Source organism: Pollachius pollachius (genome assembly GCF_949987615.1).
Source record: "Pollachius pollachius genome assembly, chromosome: 2".
Lineage (NCBI taxonomy): Eukaryota > Metazoa > Chordata > Actinopteri > Gadiformes > Gadidae > Pollachius > Pollachius pollachius.
Genome location: NC_136935.1, coordinates 5,387,727 through 5,409,817, shown reverse-complemented (window position 1 = coordinate 5,409,817; position 22,091 = coordinate 5,387,727). Strand labels below are relative to the sequence as shown.

General features: G+C 48.8%; 1 protein-coding gene across 1 annotated transcript in view; it reads right to left on the bottom strand.

The window, feature by feature from the left end:
• Positions 1–5,210: 5,210 nt before the first annotated feature.
• The window catches only part of tasp1 (taspase, threonine aspartase, 1), a 24,506-nt gene continuing 7,625 nt past the window's right edge, over positions 5,211–22,091 (bottom strand). Inside the window, exons 11-14 of the mRNA XM_079728817.1 lie at positions 18,225–18,335; positions 15,391–15,498; positions 12,113–12,186; positions 5,211–6,776 (exon numbers count right to left, since the gene is read on the bottom strand). Coding sequence (XP_079584943.1) covers positions 6,675–6,776; positions 12,113–12,186; positions 15,391–15,498; positions 18,225–18,335 — 395 coding nt within the window. The 3' untranslated portion in view covers positions 5,211–6,674. The remainder of the gene's footprint in view (positions 6,777–12,112; positions 12,187–15,390; positions 15,499–18,224; positions 18,336–22,091) is intronic.

Here is a 22,091-nt window from a genome sequence, read left to right as displayed (position 1 = left end):
ACACCCCAAGAAGACCTGACAACCAAAGAAGAGCTGACACCCCAAGACCTGACACCCCAAGACCTGCACACCAACAAGACCTGAGGGGGTGGCACCCCAAGAAGAGCTGACACCCCAAGAAAGCTGACACCCCTAGAAGACCTGACACCCCAAGAAGACCTGACACCCCTAGACCTGAGGGGGTGGCACCCAAGGAAGACCTGGCACCCCTAGAAGAGCTGATACCTAAAGAAGTGCTGGTTGAAACCCCAAGAAGAGCTGACCCAACACCCCAAGGAGAGCTGGTTGATACCCCAACAAGACCTGACACCCCAACAAGACCTGCACCCCAACAAGACCTGACACCCCAACAAGACCTGACACCCCAACAAGACCTGCACCCCAACAAGACCTGACACCCCAACAAGACCTGCACCCCAACAAGACCTGACACCCCAACAAGACCTGCACCCCAACAAGACCTGACACCCCAGATCTTTAAAATCAATCAACTGATGATTGATAATATATATATATATATATATATATATATATATATATATATATATATATATATATATATATATATATACATACATACATATATGTATCCTCAAACACACAGTGCAGTGCCAGCAGTGCGTGTTGTGTTTTTGTATCATATAAATATATATATATATATATAGGCTATATATAAACAACCATCAAATGCAGCTATTGATTCAAGATTCAAGAACTTTATTCGGTCACATACACACAAACAAGATGTGACCTGGAGTGAAAAAGAAACGACCACGTTTCCTTGACAACGCAGAAACAGACATCACTCAAAGTGGATAACCGCATAAGAATATTTTCAGCCGATAAAAAGCTAATTACTGTTAGAGATGAGAGACGAATATGTAATCAGTGTTGGTTACTGTTTTAAATAATGCTCATTGCTCTCAGCTGAATCATCACCTCTGTCATGCATTACTTTAGTTTCCAATAAAGCTTCACCTCGCCGTGGCTTATTCCTGACATATTATACGTATATATCGATAGCACAGTTCGCGATGTCTGGTTGATTATCCCGTGTAATTATAATACCTTCTGCTGAAATGAGATCTTGTTTTTCTCCTAAAGCTGTTGTCAAGCTTGCATGATGGTCTACATCCCTCTCTCTCTCTCTCTCGCTCTCTCTTTCTCTCTCTCTCCATCTGTCTCCCTCTCTTTGTCTCTCTCTCCGTCTCTTTCGCTCCCTCTCTCTCCCTCTCTCTCTCCCTCTCTCCCTCTCTCTCTCTCTCTCTCTCTCTCTCCTCTCTCACCCCCCCCCCCCCCCTCTCTCTCTCAGCACGCCAGGAGGCTAAAGTTACAGCCGCCGCCATGGATCAATATCCCCGCAAACTGTCTGCTGAACACGCCACGGAGGAGATCAAAGGCGGGCGCGGTCTTATTTCGAAACATTGGCATCCAGGATCAGATTGATGACATGCCGTCCGGACAGGCTGCACGTGGCCTGGGTCAGACACGTATCAATCCTGCTGAGGTCAAGCCGACCTCAATAATCCTTCTTAATAAACACACATAGAGGGTGTTTTATATCGCCCTGTCAACAAGCGGGTATCTGGGCTCTGTCTTCAATGGTAAATGGACCGCGTTTATACAGCCCTTTTCTAACCAGTGGCCACTCAATGCAAAAACATTCACCCGTTCATGAACACATTCACACACCGACGGCGGTGTTAGCCATGCAAGGCGACAGCCCGCACGTTTGGAGCATGGGCGAGGTGCCTCGCTCAGGGACACCTTGATACTTTGCGAGGAAGAGCCGGGGATTGAACCAGCAACCCTCCGGTTACCAGCCAACCCGCTCTACTTCCGTGAACCACATACCGCCCCCCCGTAAGCTAAAATAAGCACTGGGTAGGATGAGGATCATCCTAACTGACCAATACCTGCTCTTTAACGACAAGTATCTGAGTTCCCGGTAAGAAGTAGCTTTGGATGAAGAACATCTGCTCGATAGTAAACAAACAATACATCTGCATGGTAACATGGTCCCAGACAGAACGGGGAGAGACGGCCCCGTTGCTCTCTGGGCGGTTGTAGCGTTGTCCTATTCTGGGACGCTTCAAGCGGGGTAAAGCATCGCATTAGTGGTATATATACCAGGATGCGAAGGGGCTAGTTAGGCATCACCAGATATATGATTGTTGGTGTTCTGCTGATGCTATTTTCTGTTATGAGAAGGAAGTCATGATGGGCGTACTTACACGGCTTCTTAGACACGGCTTTGACAGCCTTTGGCGCTGTGGTCTGTAGTCTCTAGACCTCCTGCCTCACAACCACTAGCTATGGGAATTATATACATAATGCATATACAGTATATATAAACACACACACACACACGCACGCACACGCACACGCACACGCACACGCACACACACACACATATATATATATATATAAATACAGACAGAAAGACAGATAGACAGATGGATAGAGTTTCACATCAATATGTATTTGTAGCAAATACTTGCAGCTTGGTGCCGATGTACAGTAAGTACCATACCCTCTTTCATGAGTAGAAGAAGAGGGGCCTTCCTTTTGCAGCATGCCTGATGCATGTGAGGCAGACATTTTCTCCCCAACGCCCCTCTCTCACTCACTCACACACACTCACACACACGCACGCACACAGTCAACCACCGTGAACATTACTGAAGGAGCCTGGAGGGAGCAGACTTGGGGGGGTGGTAGTGATGGTGTAGGAGAAGGAGGAGGACTGGTGGTGCGCACACCCAGTTAGACACTAGCTCAAACCAAACAGGTCAGGTGGGCTCGTGAAGATCTGCGTTGAGGGTGCGGTGCACCCCCTCTCACTAAAACCCCCAAAGCAAACCCACCTGCTGCCGTGGCAGTACCATCACAAGGTGCCGTCGGTGAGCCTCCTCCACTGCCAAGCTATCCACGGGGGAGAGCGGGGGACCACACAGACCCATGTTTATCTTGGCCGGTCCGGAGAGAGGCACATCTGGCCGCTGGCGGTGATCAGAGAGCTCGGGGGCGGCGTTTGATGCGGCTCGTGTGTTGCCGTTGATTGTTGTGCCGTGCTCTTCTTGGACACGAGATTAAAACACAAAGCCCACGCTTATTTAATTATACACACGTGCAGCTGCCGGGACGGCCAGGGAGCGCGGAGGACGGGGTAGGAGAAAAGGGGATGGAATGGAAGTGGTTCTCTCTCTCTAAGAGTCCGGGCACCGACTAATAGCCGGGCTGCCTCTACTTATTGCACGTGTTTTAATTGTGTGTCGTCCTCCGTTGAGGAGGGCTCCTGTTGAATGAGATTCCTTCTGAGACGCCGTGGGCGACGCTCCGGTTCATGCCATTCATTTCGCACACTGAGAGGCACTACGCTTGTGAACTTTGGAAGCACCGGTCCTGAAAAGGGTGGCGAGATTGTGTTTTAACAGTGATGGAAATACGAGTCAGTTTTTCCAATGCTCTGGGCCAGGGGGATCAGAGCTGTAGAGCAGCAGCAGAACCACAACAACAACAGCAGTACAGAAGACAGACTTAATACAGAGAGAGAGAGAGAGAGAGAGAGGGAGAGGGAGAGAGAGGGAGAGAGAGAGAGAGAGATATCTGCAGAGTTCTGTAACTGTCAAGATGCCCTCAGGTTTTTGTACTTACTCACTTTTTCTTACAAAGGCAAGGGTGGTGGAGGGGTCCCTCTGCATGTGTGTGTGCGTGCGTGCGTATGTGTGTGTGCGCATGTGTGTGTGCATGTGCAACAACGACAAGAAGTAGCCACAGCGAGGCACTTACACAGTAGGGGCCAGGGTTAGATGTGTCTTTCGGTGTGTTTATGAGTGTGTGTGTTAGGGGGTGAGGATGGGTGAGTGGGGGAGCTACGGGGCTGTGATTCACTGTGACAGCGGCTCTCGGCATGTGAGGACAGCGGGGCCCGGCCCAACAGAGGGCCCGCGTCTTTGATCTCTCCGTGCTGCTGCCGTCTGCTTTGCATTTGAGAGTCTTGCTGAGCGCTGGCCATTGGATACACCTTGAATGGCTGCAGGACCTCGTCCCCTCTCCCTCCCTCCCTCCCTCCCTCCCACTCTCATCTCTCTTCCTCCCTCTCTTCACCATCTCTCTCTCTTCCGCTCTCTCTCTCTTTCTATCTCCCTCCCTCTCTTTACCATCTCTCTCTCTCCCTCCCTACCACCTCCCTCCCCTCTCTCTACCATCTCTCTCTCTCCCATCTCTCTCTCCCTCCACCATCTTTCGCTCTCTCCCTCGCTCTCTCTCTGTTGCTCACCCTCTCCTTTTTTATTTGGGCCCCAGGATCCATTTTCAAAGTGAAGGGGGTCTGGGGTAGGATAGCGCTGGACTCAGCAGAGGGCTTCTGTGCTAATGCTAAATGGCATGGGAGGGGGGCTTCATCGACTGACCAGATTATAAACCTGAGGTCACCAGAGCCGGTCGGACGGCCGGGGGTCTAGGGGGGTGGCAAGGTGTCCCGTGTGCTCTCCTGTGCCACCCCCACAATCAAACCACTCACTGGGTGCTGTGGAGAATGATCATCTATAGGTAGGTGGCCCCTCTGCTAGCTGAGCTGTCATGGTGTGTTTTACCCTGGCTGATGTCGAGCGATGGTGACATCTTTTACCTGAGACCGTTTCGCTTGCTTTATCTCTCTCCCTCACACACACACCCACACACACACAAGAAAGACACTCAATACATATACTCAAAGGATGAGTATATTCTCGGTTCTAAGTTGACTGAGTCCTTGGTAATCTTCCCTATTGCACAATTACCAAATAGGATGATAGGTCTAACTCAGAGGCTCTGACTGGAATATAAATCACTAAATATAGTTAGTTAGCTTTTCCTGTTCTTCTCAAATCAATGCTCCATCTCACTCTATTGCGGATGTTTTGGGGGTCCTTGTGTTCACAGGGCTACAATAGTCCGAGCCTTTGAGGAAAAATGGGTGCCCATTGGCTACAGAGGACTAGATTGTTAAGTCACACAAGATGACGTTCATTTAGGTAGAGTGGAAATACAAGAACATTTGCGCATATAGAGATTGGAGTTGTGCGTTGCCGATATATTCTGAAATATTTTTTAGTTCTAACAAAATAATGCATTGATGAATTTAAATATCTGTTCATTCAGGGAATTTTATTTCAAGAAAAAGAAACAGACAGATTCCGCAACATCTTTTATTAGCTTTTCCGGGCACTCTAGAAAGCGGTGCATACATTGATGTATTTCAATAGCTTATGGCATCCTTTTATATTAAAACTTATTTCAAGTAGAGATAGAATATAGCTGTATTATAGTATTTATTCCATACTGGCGTTATTACTAGCTTAGATAAAGAAACAAACACGAAGGGAAGAAGAGAAAAAACAAAACAACTGTTCCAGAAAACAAAATGGAGGCATCCGTTTACAACGACTCTCCCAACAGTCCTTAGCACCATTTCATGGGCGTAAACAAACCCATACAACAATTTGCATCAACTGCCATCTTTTCTCTCTTAACAAGAAAATATGTGACTCTGTCAAGGTGAATGTACAAATATAAACCGTTTTTTTATTTGTATTCTCTAATGGTGTTTAACAGTCGTGTTTGATGATGAGGGTTTTACAGACTAAAGCTACCTGAGCACTGCGGCATCTGCATCACACAGGGAAGCGCATAGCTTCCATTCTATTTATTTGTATATATTTTCTTTTTTAACAATGGACTATTTATTTGACTCGCGTGACTCCAAACATATTGGCTCCTCGCTGTAACCAGCCATTATTAAACAAAGAGAACAATTTGGCAAATGTGTGGAATCGTAAGGCTGGGATGGTTGTCCACTTGTTATAATTGTGGTCGAGATGCACGCAACAAGGTTCAGGTCAAGATGTCAAGTGCATAGCTAGAAGCACCAGGAAGGGGTCTTTTAAATGGCCCCGTTTGGGTTCCATACAACATGCGTTTCCAACGTCCTTTTGAAGGTTGTTTGAGGAGAAACCGTCTTTATATTCTCAAGTACACTCTTAAAAACATCTGTGGAGCAATATAAAAAAATGAAATAAAACGCCACGGACATCCACCCTGTTTTTCCTAAATAGTAGCTTAAATACAATTGTAAGGACGGGGCATTAAGCACAAAAAGAAAAGCTATAAAATATAAAGACAATAAGAGGCGATGGGTGAGAGAAAGAGCATGAGGCATCGGGTCCTATCTAGGTAAGACTATAATGCTGGGTGGTGGGGTTGTGGTTGGAGGGTGGGGCTTGGTGTGGGTTGTTGTGGGTGGAGGCGGTGCAGGGTGGGGGGCTTGGCATAGAGTACATGCTGGAGGAAGATAGGTGGCCGTCCTTCTGATTGGACACCTGTGGGCGGGGAACTACTAAAGCTTATGAGTCCTTCTTCCTATGGGGCGCGGCTTTAAAGGAAGGAAGTGGGTTTAAAGGATGTGCATGTCTGCGTGTGTGCGCATCTATGCATGCGTCTATGTGTGAGCGTGTGGGTGTGCATTTATGTGTCTGGGTATGTGTGTGCGTGTCCATTTGTGTGTGTATGTCTGGGGGTGTGTGTCCGTTTTATGTGTGTGCGTGTGTGTGCGTTGGTTCATGTGTGCTGCAGTGCTTGTGTAAGTTAAGAGAGTGTATATCATTCACATTGCAATATCACTGCAGCCAGCACTAGGGGCCTCCCTGGGCACTGCTGGTCAGCCGACAAACCCCCCCCTCGATGGCCAGGGAGTGGCCTGGCACCGCGCCGGGGGGCAGCCTGGAGATGTGGGTCTGCAGGGAGACAGAGGGGGAGAGACAGAGAGGGAGAGACAGAGGGGGGGGAGACAGAGAGGGAGACAGAGGGGGAGAGACAGAGAGGGAGAGACAGAGGGGGGGGAGACAGAGAGGGAGACGGAGAGGGAGACAGAGGGGGAGAGATGGAGAGGGAGAGAGGGAGAGACAGAGGGGGGGAGACAGAGGGAGAGAGACAGAGGGAGAGAGAGGGGGAGAGACAGAGAGGGAGACACAGAGGGGGAGAGACAGAGAGGGAGAGACAGAGAGGGAGAGACAGAGGGGGGGAGAGAGGGGGAGAGAGAGGGGGAGAGACAGAGAGGGAGAGACAGAGAAACATGGCTTATAGTGGACCAAATACCCAGGCCACACAGACCGGTGGCAGAGTAGTCTATAGAGAGCTGGATGGATAGTCCTCGTTAGCTAGGCTGATCTGGACAGAGACGCAAACACAAAATCTGTCGTTTGGTAATGATGTAGGTTTTTTTCTATTATTTTATTTCAATTTAATTTAAATTTGTCCTTCAATCAAAAGCAAACGTCGATAGTTGGTCTAATACAAATACAATCTTGTTTTTGTATTACTTCTCCCCATGTCATGGGGGTGCTCTTCTCCTCGCCCCCCCCGCCCTGGCCACGTCAACACCAGTGGGGCTCTTGGCCTCGTGACCGGGCCCCCCTAGAATCAGCCTCCAGCTACAGAAGACCTCATCCTCTCCTCCTCCACTGCCTCTCTCCCCTCCTTCTGGTGGGGGTTGAAATGCTGAACTGTGGCCCCTGGCTTCCAGAGGGCAGCTGTCACATCCACAGGACAACAGCCAGGCAAGGCCACGCACACATGGCAACACTCTCTCAGGGGAGCAGGGGGGGGATGTGTACCTCCCTTCGTCTTCCTCTGTTCCTCATTTTCCCTTCATCTTCCAGCAGCGAGCACGAGGTTAAAGAGGGGGGGCTCGTTTTCCGAGCGAAGACCCATCAGAGGGTCCCAATCGACTCGGGGTGACACGCTAACCGTCGGCTGTTTGATGTCCAACATGTGACGGAAGAGGGACGAGGCCGAGCTGGATTCATCTAAATTCCTGCCAGTCTCTCCAGAAAACGCAGCTGAAAATACTCAACCCCGACCGGGCTATCCTATTGGGTCGATGTTTTTAATAGCTGTTTGCAGCTTACTAGTGGCCTGCTGAAGGCTGGGAGAACTGTTTGAAACTGGTGTTTCAAACAACAAAAAACCCAACATACCATCAGGTAATCGGGGTATCAATTATATAAAAAATAATCCTTAAGTAAGTTAGTTTGTACGTTTATCGAAATGTAGGATGTGTGCGTAGATCAGAAGCGACTCCGGGATAAACGATGGTGTGGACTGATCCCACTAAGGCTTCAGCTATCAGCTGAAATGCTTGATGTATTGATTGGTGTGATTACAGAGACACAAATGATCATTGTCTGATCCATCACATGAATGCTCTGGGACGCATGTGTGTGGAAACTTCTGGAACCGGCCAAACAGGGAGGACAGACTGGCCACACGTTCTTCTCCAGACAGAGATGCGCACACACACACACTGACAATGACACACACACACACACACACACACACACACACACACACACGTGCGCGCGTAGCGTGAAGTCGACCTGTTGACAGTCACACGTGAAGAAGAAGCCACAGGACAGCAGAATGGCGAATACAGAAGTTTTGGAACACACAGCGTTGGCTTCAAAGCTCCATGCTTTGTGTGTGTGTGTGTGTGTGTGTGTGTGTGTGTGTGTGTGTGTGTGTGTGTGTGTGTGTGTGTGTGTGTGTGTGTGTGTGTGTGTGTGTGTGTGTGTGTGTGTGTGTGTGTGTGTGTGTGCTTGTGTGTGCGCCCGCGGGCGTGCCTGCGTGTGTTTGATATGAATGTGTTTAGGAGCTGGATGAAACGGCCCAAACGAACACCACAGAGGGTTCAAATATAGCCCAGTGACGGCAGCTCGCTGCCACGTCTACTGCTGCTGCTGCACACACACACACACACACACACACACACACACACACACACACACACACACACACACACACACACACACACACACACACACACACACACACACACACACACACACACACACACACGAAAGAATAGAGACAAAATGTGCCGCCATGAAGACTCGTCCCGGGCGCAGACGACAGCCAGGCGACTGGAACTGCACGCCATTTGAAGTCCCCCCCCGCCCGACCCCCCGCCTCCACCCTCCACCCTCCACCCAGGCCCTTGAGAAGATGCGAGGAGCCGCACAGCTTTGTAGTGGTAATGATGTCCAGGAGGGGTGGGGGTTTGGGGGGGGAACGACCATGCACATGGAACAGAGAACCAACCGCGCCGCCACTGCTGGACCTGCTGCCTGTACACTGTTTCATCTGGCCAATCACAAGGCGGTGTGATCTCTGAAGCGCCCCGGCTGTGACACGCACACACACACACACACACACACACACACACACAGGTGAGCATCTTAGGGGAACCCGATTTTTTCTCTCTCTCCCCCTCCCTCTCTCTCTCTCCCTCTCTCCCCCTCTCTTAAAGTAGTGTGAATACCAGGAACATTTCTATTTGCTTTGGAGTCCTGCGTTCGACGGCGGGCCAATTCTTCCCCCTCCAACACATTTCTTCTGCTCTTTTCCGCGGCGCCCTTCATAAGTGAAGCGAGAATAACCTCGACCCGGGGCCACCAGTGGAGCCAGAATGTACACCATTAGCAGTAATTCCTAAACAGTCGGAATGCCAGCATCTTTAACACCTGACCTCCCTCTCTCCGGGGAGGGGGACTGCAGCAGGAGGTGCGTTATTAAACCGCTCGTTTTGGCATCCGTGTACGTGCGGACGTACGGACCGCAGCACGAGGATCTGACATCGGCAGCGTGTGGGGCTGGGGGTTGGGGGCGAGTGCAGAGTTACAGATCCAGGGCTGACCTCTGTCCTAAATACCCCCGGCCCCACGGAGCATCGGGACCTTTCATGTTCTTATCGCAGCTGAGCGAAGAGGAAGGAGGCCTGGGAGGGGGGGAGGGAGGGAGGGAGGGGAGAGGTTGGAGGGGGGGACAGCAGCGCCCCAGTGGGATGCCAACAGGAACGGCAGGAATGTCTTTCTGGGGGGATGCCGTGTCTCGGGGCGTACCGTCGGCTGAGGCCGGACCGTCCCGTACATTGGCCCCATCTGCAGCGTGGCTAACGACGCCCGCACCACGGCACACACAGGACGCCTTGTGTGTCCCGCCCCCCCCCCCCCCCCCCAGAGCACTGGCCTTTAGGACAACAGTCACCTTTGTCACCTGGCGCACCACTGGAATGCGCTGGCCGGCTGCGGTTGCAAACCAACACGAGAGACTGGCGGCTGACCTGTGTGTGTGTGTGTGTGTGTGTGTGTGTGTGTGTGTGTGTGTGTGTGTGTGTGTGTGTGTGTGTGTGTGTGTGTGTGTGTGTGTGTGTGTGTGTGTGTGTGTGTGTGTGTGTGTGTGTGTGTGTGTGTGTGTGTGTGCATTTGTGTGTGTGTGTGCGTGCGTGCATGTGTGATTGTGCACATAAGTATGCATGTGTTCATATGTGTGTGTGTGCGCTTGTGTGTATGCGTGTGGGCGAATGTGTGTGTTTCATTTGTGCGCATGTGTGTGCGCGTCTGCATAGTCATTCAGTGTTCCAAGGCTTCGAGGGTTGGACAGACTCGCTGTGAGCAAACATTGATAAAAATATAGATCTTGTGTCCCTGGTGACTCGAGGAGGACTTCCAGGCCCCCCCCCCCCCCATGAGGGCCGGCATAGAGCTGAGCCTCTGGGCTCACCTTGTCCTGCTGGTAGGGCCATGAAAGGGGAGCTCACAGACTCTGCATTCCGCCAGCGGGCCCAATACACACAGCGCACTTGGCAAGCGCTCAGATGGACAGCGATATCCCCAACGGGGGGGGGGACTCCCAGAAAACTGGGTTCCTTTCCGACGGCGGGGGGCAGGTAAGGTTAGGAGTGGGGCTGGGAGGACGGACACAGATACAGTCAAGAGCCACTGATAGGGGGCGGAGGGGAAGGAAGAGGGGGAAGGAAGAAGAGAGACGGTGAGAGAGAGAGAGAGAGAGAGAGCGAAGGACAGAGAGACAGTGAGAGAGACAGAGAGAGAGAGAGAGAGAGAGAGAGAGAGAGAGAGAGAGACGGTTAGAGAGACAGAGATGGTTACAGAGAGGGAGAGAGAGTGAGAGCAAGCAAAGTGAGAGAGAGAGGGTGAGACGATGAGAGCGCGAGAGAGCGCTAGAGAAGCCAAAACAAGCTTGACCTATAGTGCCTCTCGGCCCACAGTACCAGCGCTGTGTAAATAATTGGCTTGAGGTAGCCTCAGCATCGCTTATGCAGATGTCCACCACCATTTACCCTAATGGTTATTAAGGTCCGAAAAAACAAACAAACCCCACATGCACCGAGTCGTCCGCTCACTTATAACAAGGAGTCCACAAGTCGGGGCTTGGCGGTGAGTCACAGCCCACTGGAAAAGGACAAACCCTGAATGGTAATTGTAGGGCTCCGTGAACAATAAACATCTGTACTGCGGAGCAGTATCATTCCTGAGAGGATACCTTCTAACAAAACGCTTTTATTGTTGTAAATACACCAAGAGCCACTTCCTGCAACGTAAATGAGCAATGGCTCTGGAATGGAGGGTCCGAGGAGACACACAGTAAGGCGGGCTGGAGCCAGTGCTCATTTCACGCAATCATATTTTTCTATCCCGCCGCTCGACATGTTTCATAAAAAGGCATAAATCTGCCGGCATCGCCGAGACCACACCGACTTCCCCCCGCAAGACCAATTTGTTTCCTCAGTCACATTTTTCTTATTAACAGTCATACATTTCTGGGAGATGTGAAAAAAAAAAAAAGAAAACTTCAGAAAAGGGCCTCGGGCGGAACCATGACTCAAAACTGCAAGTCATTAAAAGAGTATAAAACGACCCCCAAAAAAATATAAAACAAGCCTCATGTGTTATGAAGTAAAGAAATAATCAAACACACGCCCCAGACACATTCAAGCCACTGGCTGATGTCAATGAGGAGTAATTACCCATAATGCAGTGCAAACTGTGAAAGTGATGATTCTCTTAGCACCCGCCCGGTGTTCATGTGTTGACGCTGGTGTGAGCCAACTGTCGCGCTTGTAAACTTATGGGGGCTGGGGCGGGGGGTGATAACGTCAGCCATGCTCGGTGTGTCAACCTTGAAACTGTATACTCCGGTGTTGCTGTGTTGTCTGTTATTGTTAGGGAGGGGGGGGTGGTGGTGGTGGTGGTGGTGGGTGGAGGAGACGGCTCACCTTGGCCCGGCTGTCCTGGGCTGACATGTAGCCCACGCACATGCTCTCCGTGCTGTGGCTCCACAGGAACTCCACTGGGAACGACGAGAGAGAGAAAACAGTCACCGGCTTCTCAGAAAAAAAACAAACGACCAAACAAATACTGGAACGCAGGCCGACAAAGTGTTTGCAGGAAAGACAAAACGGCGCTCTATAAAAGCCATCCATCTAGAAGGGTCGGGGGGTGGATGTTTCCCGTCCAACAGGTGGCCCGTTTGAAATAAATACCTCCCCTGAGGGTACCCCCCGCGGACGCTAAGAGCGCACACGCGCACACACACACACACACACACACACGAGACGCACTGTGGCTGCAAAGGACCGCCTGAACCCAGGAGGATACGCTTCTTAATTAGGGTGCCAGAGGACACTCGAGGCTCTGTTTAGACCCCTACGTAAACACAGAGACGCCTCTCAGGGCAATATAATCTGGTGGGGGACGGAGCGGTGCCCCCTATCTTTGATTCACCACGAGGGCTCCCCTACGTCAACAGCCACACACGCCCACCCACCCCCTCCCCGGTCAAGTGCCGGAACGGGTGGAGTATGTCACAGAAAACAAACACCGCCTCCTTGGATGTATATAAATAGCCGCACGCCAAGACACCGCACGTAATAACAAATGAAGGCCCGCGCGGTGTTACGACACCGTGGTCTTGGAAACACTTCAATGGGTTTGTGTGTGTGTGTGTGTGTGGAGCAGCTTGAGTTTTACGACAGTGTTTATTGATGCAACTTCTTTAGAGGAGGGTCAAGCATTTTCTATGGGTTTAGAAAAATAACTAGCTCGACTTGAATCCACCAGATAACAATGGCAGAGAGAGGGGCGATCCGCTGCTGAATTCTGACTCTCCGCCTATAACAGAACTGAGAGACGCACACTAATGGGAAGGGCTGTTTACGCTTCAGGGTTAAAGATCCCACAGTACCAGACATGATCTGCAGCAACTTAGTTCATGTATTTAATAGTAGCCGAAAGCAGGACCATTTATATTTTCTCCTTCTTTAAGATAACGGACCGCCAAGTCAGCAACTGTCGTCATTTTGTGGGATTCAGAAAGATATTCTGAGATATGGGTGGATCCAGGCCCATAGCCAGCGCTTGAACAAAAAGTGAGGCTTCAGTGGCGGGAGTTCAGTTTAGCTTGGGGTGTGGGGGTCTTGGTGGGGGTCTTGGTAGGGGGTGCTCGGCTCGCTCACGCACCAACAAAAGTCACACACGGCGGACACAAAGTACCAAGTCTCAACTGAATCAAGCATTAACTCATCTCGAAGAAATTCTAAACTGTTGGCTTGCATACAGTTGCGTTTAGTTTCAAATTTTCGTATTTCAACAAAGATTACCGGAACTCGGTGACCTCATAGATGGCTACGGGCATGGGTGGATCCCTCCAAGAGCGTCTCGTTTGTGACATCTCAAGCCTATGCGGTGTTCTGTTTCCTGCTCTCCAGCTCAATAGACCTGACCTCAAGGAGACTTTCAGATAAAATACAGGTTCCTCCCCAGACATCTCAGTCTGGCGGTAGGTGTGCCAGCTCCCCCAGACCCCGACCTCAAGGGTTAAATCCTCCCGACCCCAACGCAATGACCACGCAGACGCTTCGACGCAGTCGTGAACCTTCCTGGTTCTGCGTCGGGTTTTAGTAAGCTGACCAATCACAGCCCTCGCTGCTGCGTCGCCTCAACGGAAGGTTACAATTTTGGGAGCCGCATATCAGGCCCTTGCGGTGGATACAATGAGGGTCCGCAAGGACGTAAGGGGTCCGTAACCCCCTTGCGTTGTGTGAATGTGGGACCATAATCAGCCCTTCAGAGAGAGCCTCTGGTCATCAGGCTCAGCCTCACTACCTTTAGCTCCACCCATCGTCGTGAGTAGCTCCTCAGAGTCCTCGAATCCAATGCTCCTGATTGACGAGCCGCTACCGTCGGCCGAGCAAAACGAGCCCGTCTGTTCCAGATCTCTCCGGTTCCCCCGGTGTATCTCCGAGGACCCGTCAGTGCGCTCCATACTCTTGCGGAGCCGGGGCTCTCGCTGTCTCCCAACCGGGCGGGACAACCAATACTTTACTGGGTGCTTTATAAGTGCTCGCTGTCAAGCCCCGCGTGCGTGAATCAGATGATCCAGAAGGCGGTGGCTGGTGGTGGACCGACCGCTCTGAATCTCACTCCCCTGGGTGCCTGTGGCAGCCCACATCCAACGGGGAGGCCTTAGTGTCGGCGTTCATGGGTACTCAGTCACCGGCACTTCAGATGTTGGATCTCGGAAGTAGTCAGTCAGTCACAGGATTTTTAGATTTTGGCTCTCGGCCGCAGTCAGTCACTGTCTCGTCACCCGAGCATGCTGGATGCCTCCCGTCTCCATGTGCACTGTGTGGGACTGAGAGCATTTTTTTTGGGAGCATTTTAAAAAAAAAAGACTGAATCACAGGAAAGCCCAATTTTAACTACATGGATGCAACAACGCTCTCCTTTAAGCAACAATAACAGGAGGTGTGAACTGAGCAGAGGCAGAGATGCTGGCTTTGCTCCTGAATTTCAACACTCTAGGTGTTCAGCTAAACGCACACAGGGCCATACAGATATGGTACGGCCAAGATGGCCGCTGGGGGAGGAGGGTTGGGGAAGAGAGGTCCCTAAAGCCTCCAGATAAGACCAGGTGGGCAGATTAGCACCGGACCCAGTGGTGGGGGGTCTGTTTGAATCTGAGACAAGGGCGTGGGAAACCAGAGCCTGATTGTTCACAGATAAAAACACAGACCACACACACACACACTCTGATAATCCGATGGATTTGTTAGACATCCAACATGCCGTCCCACGAACACACACAACAAGACGCACACCCCAAATAACCAATACACTCGCTTCCCATCCACACCCTCTCATGATCCGATGGATTTGTTAGACATAAGACACACACACACACACGCACACACACACACATGCACACACGCACAATTCAAATGTGATCAGACTATTGGCTGGATCTGTTGTGACTGTGGGATCAGCTGTTGAGCAGTGGGACTCTTACCCAGAGAGGCCTGGAGGTCTTACCCAGAGAGGCCTGGAGGTCTCACCCAGAGAGGCCTGGAGGTCTCACCCAGAGAGGCCTGGAGGTCTTACCCAGAGAGGCCTGGAGGTCTTACCCAGAGAGGCCTGGAGGTCTTACCCAGAGAGGCCTGGAGGTCTCACCCAGAGAGGCCTGGAGGTCTTACCCAGAGAGGCCTGGAGGTCTTACCCAGAGAGGCCTGGAGGTCTTGGGACAGTGGGTCCTCCTCGCAGCGGCAGCATCGGAGCACTATCACCCCGCCCAACACACGTTCCTCGCTGGCTAGGAAGGGGGAGCCTAGACACACACACACACACACACACACACACACACACACACACTGTATAACGCGAAGCAATGACCTGCTATAGACACAGATTTGAGGCCATAATGTCGTTAATATAATGTTTCTTCAATTCAGCACAACTGCGTTACATTTTAAAGGAATCCCATTTTCAACATCTCTGGCCAGATGAACCCGTTGAAAGCACTTCAATGAGGTGGAACATTCCCAGGAAATCCAATTGTTTGGCGAGTTAGGCAAAATAAAAGTGTGAGGCAGCTTTATATGGACAAAGAACAAAAGACACATTACACCCGCAACCCTGCCAACACAGCGCGAGAGAATTTCAGAGTGCGTTTTAAACATTCATACGTACGTGGCGGGCGTGTTTGTGTGCGTGTCTGCGTTGTTTGTGTGCGTGTCTGCACTGGGGTTCAAATGTGTTGCCCATTGTTTTAAAGTTCAGCATTTCAAGTCGTCTACGGTTCCTCAGAGCAAAAAAGCTCCCTGCCAGACACTCCATAAACGAGTATCGCTTGACCCGTTCACACGGAGCTGCGGTGTTTCTTAAAAGGGCTCTTAAATGGCTCCTCTGTTGAACAAGCGCTGCTCTATGAAAACCCCTTTGCACACACACTGTTAACAACCCCAGGGGTTCAATCATTCCCCGGTCGGTTCACCATTAGTTGACCTATCAATGACGATCAGAACGCGACTAAACATAAGCGCGTTTGAACGTTTGCGTTTTTGTGCGTGCGTGTAGATGTGTGTGTTGCCATTTCACTTAACATACAATACCATAGCTTGCATTGAATACATCTGGCTGTGATCTGAATGCATATGTTGTTCAATCAGTTGCAGTCGGTTGGACGGGGAACAGAAAGAATTAAGTATGGAGCATATTTGACGGAGTTACACTTAAAAAATGCTGGTGCAAACAGCTGGTGCAGCCAAACTTAACATGAACCCTATTGCACGGTGTTTACAGATGACCTGCCTCGATAAGTTCACTAAACTAAAGTTTAAGGGACAAAGAAGCCGCGACGTACATGGTGAATGGACTGCATTTATACAGCGCTGTTTAAACATTGCCGACTCAAAACGCTCCACAATAATGCCCAACAGTCACCCATTCTTACACAAATTGACGACGGTGTCAACCATGTAGGGCGACAGTCAGCTCGTCAGAGCAGTTGGGTGTCTTTCTCTACGTGTCGTAGGGAGACCTCGACGCTCAGCTAGGAGGAGCCGGGGATCTAACCAGCAGGTTGCCAACCCACTCTACCCCCTGAGCCACTGCCGCCCGATAATACAATCATCCTAATACAATGTGGTCATTACCACCACCGCGTGGGTAAGGTCACAAATACTACAGAGTTTATTTGACCTCAAACATCAAGTGCGTCCTGAGGGGAAAAACAACAAGATAAAAAAAAGTCGAGGAGGATGAAAAGGATGATGGTGCTTTAAGTTGTTGCAGAAACTTTCTCTTAAGAGAGCAGAGCAGATCTCAAACCGCTGCATATTTCCCCCAGAGTCATCCAGAGTTGTATCGTGTCCCCGGCTCGCTCGGCCTCGCATTGCCCCAATAGTCGCTGGAACTTGCGACACCAAAGAACAAGAAGAACAAACACGCTTAACAAGACTGGGAATAAAAGAATACATAAATGAATAACTGACCACTTCTTAAAAAAACTTCTAAAAGACATCTTCACATGAAATGTTCTTCTTCTTTTACGAAACATTAAAGAAGAATGTGACTATGGCTGTGATGTGGAACCGTCGTTTGGAACAACTGCAAGACGAGTTCTCCCAGACAAAAACCATCCCTGATTCAAACGGTCACTCTTGTCATCTCCATTTTCGTTCCCTCACATTTTTCTGTTTTGATATTTAGTTCTAAGGGCAATTGCCAACGTGCATCTGTTCGGAAATCTGACAAACAAACTTGTATAAACCGGCAAACGAAAACATCAATGACATTTCAATGATGAATACATCAATATCTTGCCGCTAAATAGATTCATATCTTGATGGAAAATACACTAATATCTTGATGAACATATTAAAGATTTCTTAATGAAAAATACATTACTGATCTCTTGAGGATAAATACATGAATGATAGTTTGATAATAAATAGATCAATTCATTATTGACCTCAATAAAAACATAAATCATATCTTGATAAATACACTATATTAAAAATAAACACATGAATGATATATTGAGGTTAAATCCATGAATGATACCTGGATGACATATTCATCTATATTGATGAAGGTAAGCAAATGAATGATATATTGAGGATAAAGCAATGAATGATATCTGGATGACTTATACATCTATATTGATGATAATAAACACATGAATATTTATTGAGGTTAAATCCAAGAATGAAATCTGGATGACATATACATCTATATTGACGATGGTAAAACCATGAATGATATATTGAGGTTAAATCCATGAGTGATAACTAGATGACACCTTCTTTATTGATGATGGTAAACACATGAATGATCTATTGAGGTTAAATCCATGAGTGATAACTGGATGACAGCTTCTATATTGATAATAAACACATGAATGATATATTGAGGTTAAATCCATGAATGGCATACACATCTATATTGATGATAATAAACACATGAATGATATATTGAGGTTAAATCCAAGAATGAAATCTGGATGACAGCTTCTATATTGATGATAATAAACACATGATAATAAAGACTCACTGATGAACTGGTTTTGCATAGCGTCCAGCAGAGCCTGGTGGGCGTCTTCAGCCTGCAGGGCAGCGGAGCACTCTCGCGCCAGCATGGTGCGGATCAGATGCTCCCCACAGCCTGGAGAGAGCACACACACACACACACACGTATGAAAATACAGACAGATACACACACGTATGAACACACACACACGCGTATAAAAATACACACGCAGTCACACACACACACACACACACACACACATGAACATACAGACACACACGTTTATGAAAACACACACGCACAGTCACACACACATGAAAATACAGACACACGTACGTACACACACACACACACACGTGTATGAAATCACACATAAAATACACACACACGTGTGTATGAAAACACACATACACATGCACAAGTATGAACATATATTTACGAACACACACACACACACACACACACACACACACACACACACACACACACACACACACACACACACACACACACACACACTCAAAGGGGCTCAGCGGGTTAGCAGCAGCAAGGTAGAGGGTCCGGAGGTATCAGGCGCCCATCTTGAAGTGGTTCTGCTCTGAATATCATGCGGGTGAGATGGGCTTTGCATTGCTGCTATCTGGTTATGATTGTCGGTCCCGGCAAGCCTTTGATGTATACACATGTTACAAAAGCCTGCCATGCTTTCCATGATTAACTTAAGGTACCTCAACATGCGGCGCTAATTAAGGATTCTTGATTTGATATGCACATAAAAAGAAAAACACAGCGCTACCCTTTGTTGTTATTATGCAGACTTTTTTTTTAAACATGTTTTTCGAGTCAGTTTGTCTCTTTTAAGATTTGCACATCTTCCGGACTGACGCCTTGCAAAGTCCAGGTCATCTTCATACGGTTAGGACATATTCCACACAGCCGTCTAAGCAGAACCGTCGGCTGCCACGCGGCTTGCTCAACGGCACATCAGCAGCAGCAGCGGAGAATCAGTGTTAGATAGATTATATTCAACCCAGTTTAAAGACGTACAATATTGAAGCAGTTAAATGGTTGCAAGCTGTAGTCTAACCATTCACTTCAAGCTAACACGTCACGTTAAAAAACATCATGTTTTTCGCAATGATATTGTTGCACAATCCAAGCAACCAAAAAACATTATAATTTCAGTTGGGTTTTTTTCTACTTTGGAGGAATTTTTAAATTAGATTGCGCAAAGCAGTTTGGGACATTACTCATCGTGAACAGAGGACCGAATTGAAACCAAGATGTTCAATCGGGAAACTGTTAATTGAATGTTGTCATAACCACAGCGAGGTCTGTCGAGCGAGTGCCGTGGAGACCCATCGCAAGCCCGCACTGGAAAACACGCCGATGTCAGTCGAGGAAGAAGAAGAAGAAGAAGAGAAAAAAAACTGGCCTAATTTCTTTTTAATAGTTCCAGTGCATACTTGAGAGACACTTTTTCTTCTCTCAGAACAACTATTGCAAAGAGCCACTTTACTGGTCTGCCAGAGACGACAAAAAACAGACTTGGACTTGTGGAAACACTGCTGTTAGGAGTTCAAAGAATAGTCAGGGGGAGGGGAAGGCATTACAGACACACTTCACCTGTTTTATATTGGTACGTAGTGCAGGGCAGCAATACGTTACATATATTTAGTTACAGCTTTATTTCACTCGATCCATTTTAATTTTCGCTTTCTTCTCGATTTCTCGCTTGTAAAAATGTCCTCCTGATTACAGCTGCAACAGAAATGATGAATAGCCCACAGTTTCACTCTGAACCTGTTGTACCCAAAGAGTCATATCGTATAAAAATCTCAATGGTTGTGCAATTCATGTACTTATTTAATGGTGGTCTGCGAACGTCAGTACCGATCAAGAACACACACCGCTTTAAAACAGAATATAGGGCTGTGTGTGTGTGTGTGTGTGTGTGTGTGTGTGTGTGTGTGTGTGTGTGTGTGTGTGTGTGTGTGTGTGTGTGTGTGTGTGTGTGTGTGTGTGTGTGTTCAAACACGAACGTGCGTGCGTGTCCTCAAGGTCTGATTCACACCGCACATCTTCCAACTCTCCGCCGTTCGGCGAGTGAACAGTTTTCCGTAACGTACACACGCCAATAACTTGACGGCTCTCTTAAATTGCATGTTCAAATGCATTTCCACGCAACGAATCATACATCATGTATCAAAACACGACCTGGGCCAAAGCGTTGGACAGGGAGAACAAATCGAAAACAAAGGAGGGCTTGGCAACGGCAGCAGAGCCAGCCCGTAAAGAGCAGAGAATCCAGCCTTGTTGTTTGTGTAAACAGCCACAAAGACCCCGTAAAACATCAGGTAACCACAACAATACCCCGGCCAGGTTCCTGTTACCGCGGCAACCAGATGTCGGCAACAACGCGCACTTGGCCAGGTACCGCAGACCTTTTTTTTCTCTCTCTCTCTCTCCGAACACGTTTACCGTCAAATCCTGACCGCATCCCAGGAGGAATTCCGACACAGTGTGCTCTCCCCGGGGGGGGGGGGGGGGGGGGGGCGAGTGAGGAGGAAGAACGCCCAAAGTACGTCCGACCAACACCTGAACAGAGTATGACCACGGGCTGCAGGAAGTGGACAGAGAGCTGCCTCAAAAGGTAAACTCATAAAACAGACATCAGCCCGGTCCTATAAGCCCCTCTTGGCGATGATGTAGCACGGTAAGGACCTGATGTGCCACAAGCAGAAATAATTATTTCTGTGGTTATGTTCTTTTTGATGGGCAAGGCCTTTAAAGTGGAGGAAATCAGAAGCAGGTGTCACACGGGAACACACAAAAAAACCTGGGATCCAGCCCCACTGGGAAGCTACACTGTTGACATGAAAGGCATACCTGTGCTGCTCAGACAACTGAGGACATAAATAATCACCAACGATCTACAGCGTCATAACAGGCTTGATGGTTTAGAATAGAACATATCGTTTATAACTAATGTAGAAGGTTAGAAAGAGGATTCAGAAATACCAACATTTTCCAATAACTGTGCACGGTCATGACGCATTGGAAAGAAAACGCAAATGTTGATGAAATCTGAAAGGATACGGATATGTTGATTTTCTTTGTGTGAGATTGAGGTAATTGTATTGTTCAGAGGTAATACTAGTCTGATCCAGGTTGTTAACGGATTTACACCCTGATTTTACATTTTATAATTTTTTAAGGAATATTATTACAATCCCAGACACAAAACCCAAGGACTTCTAACCACGACACTCCGCGCCTTGCCACACAACCCAAACACACAACTCAATCTTGGGTCCGATCCAACTCCCTCTCCCCCTCTCCTAGCTCCCCAGTGAAAAGACCTGGTGGTTCGCGCCAGAAGCTGTGTGCAGAACTGTGTCTAAGCATCTCCCAGGAAGAGGAAACACGAGCTCTGTCTCGTACACAAAACCCATCGGACCGCATGAATGAACGACAACACTTCTTTTGGCTCGGAGGGGGCCCTGCCATGAAAAGATGGCAGGATGTGAATGTACATGGTAGGAATATGTTGCCCATTCAAAACGCCTTTGCTTTGTTTAAAAAGGGGTGGTTGGTTCTTGAAAGGGTGGTGGGGGGGGCGGGGAGGTGGGAGGATTCCTTTGTTCCAGTGTGACAGTGTGCATTAGTTTAAAAACCTACAGACCCATGGCTGCAGGGCTGACTCGCCCGGAGAACAAGAGGCAGGAGGCAGAACATCTTATTTGGCTTCAAAGTAACGTACATGTGGATGCAGGCATCTCCCCGTGCAGGGCCACACTTCATTGTTTTGTCCATTCAGGGCTTCTGGAAGCGCCGATTCTATAGATAATCCTGCCCCAGTGTTGGCTGACCTCGCCGTCACCCTCAACC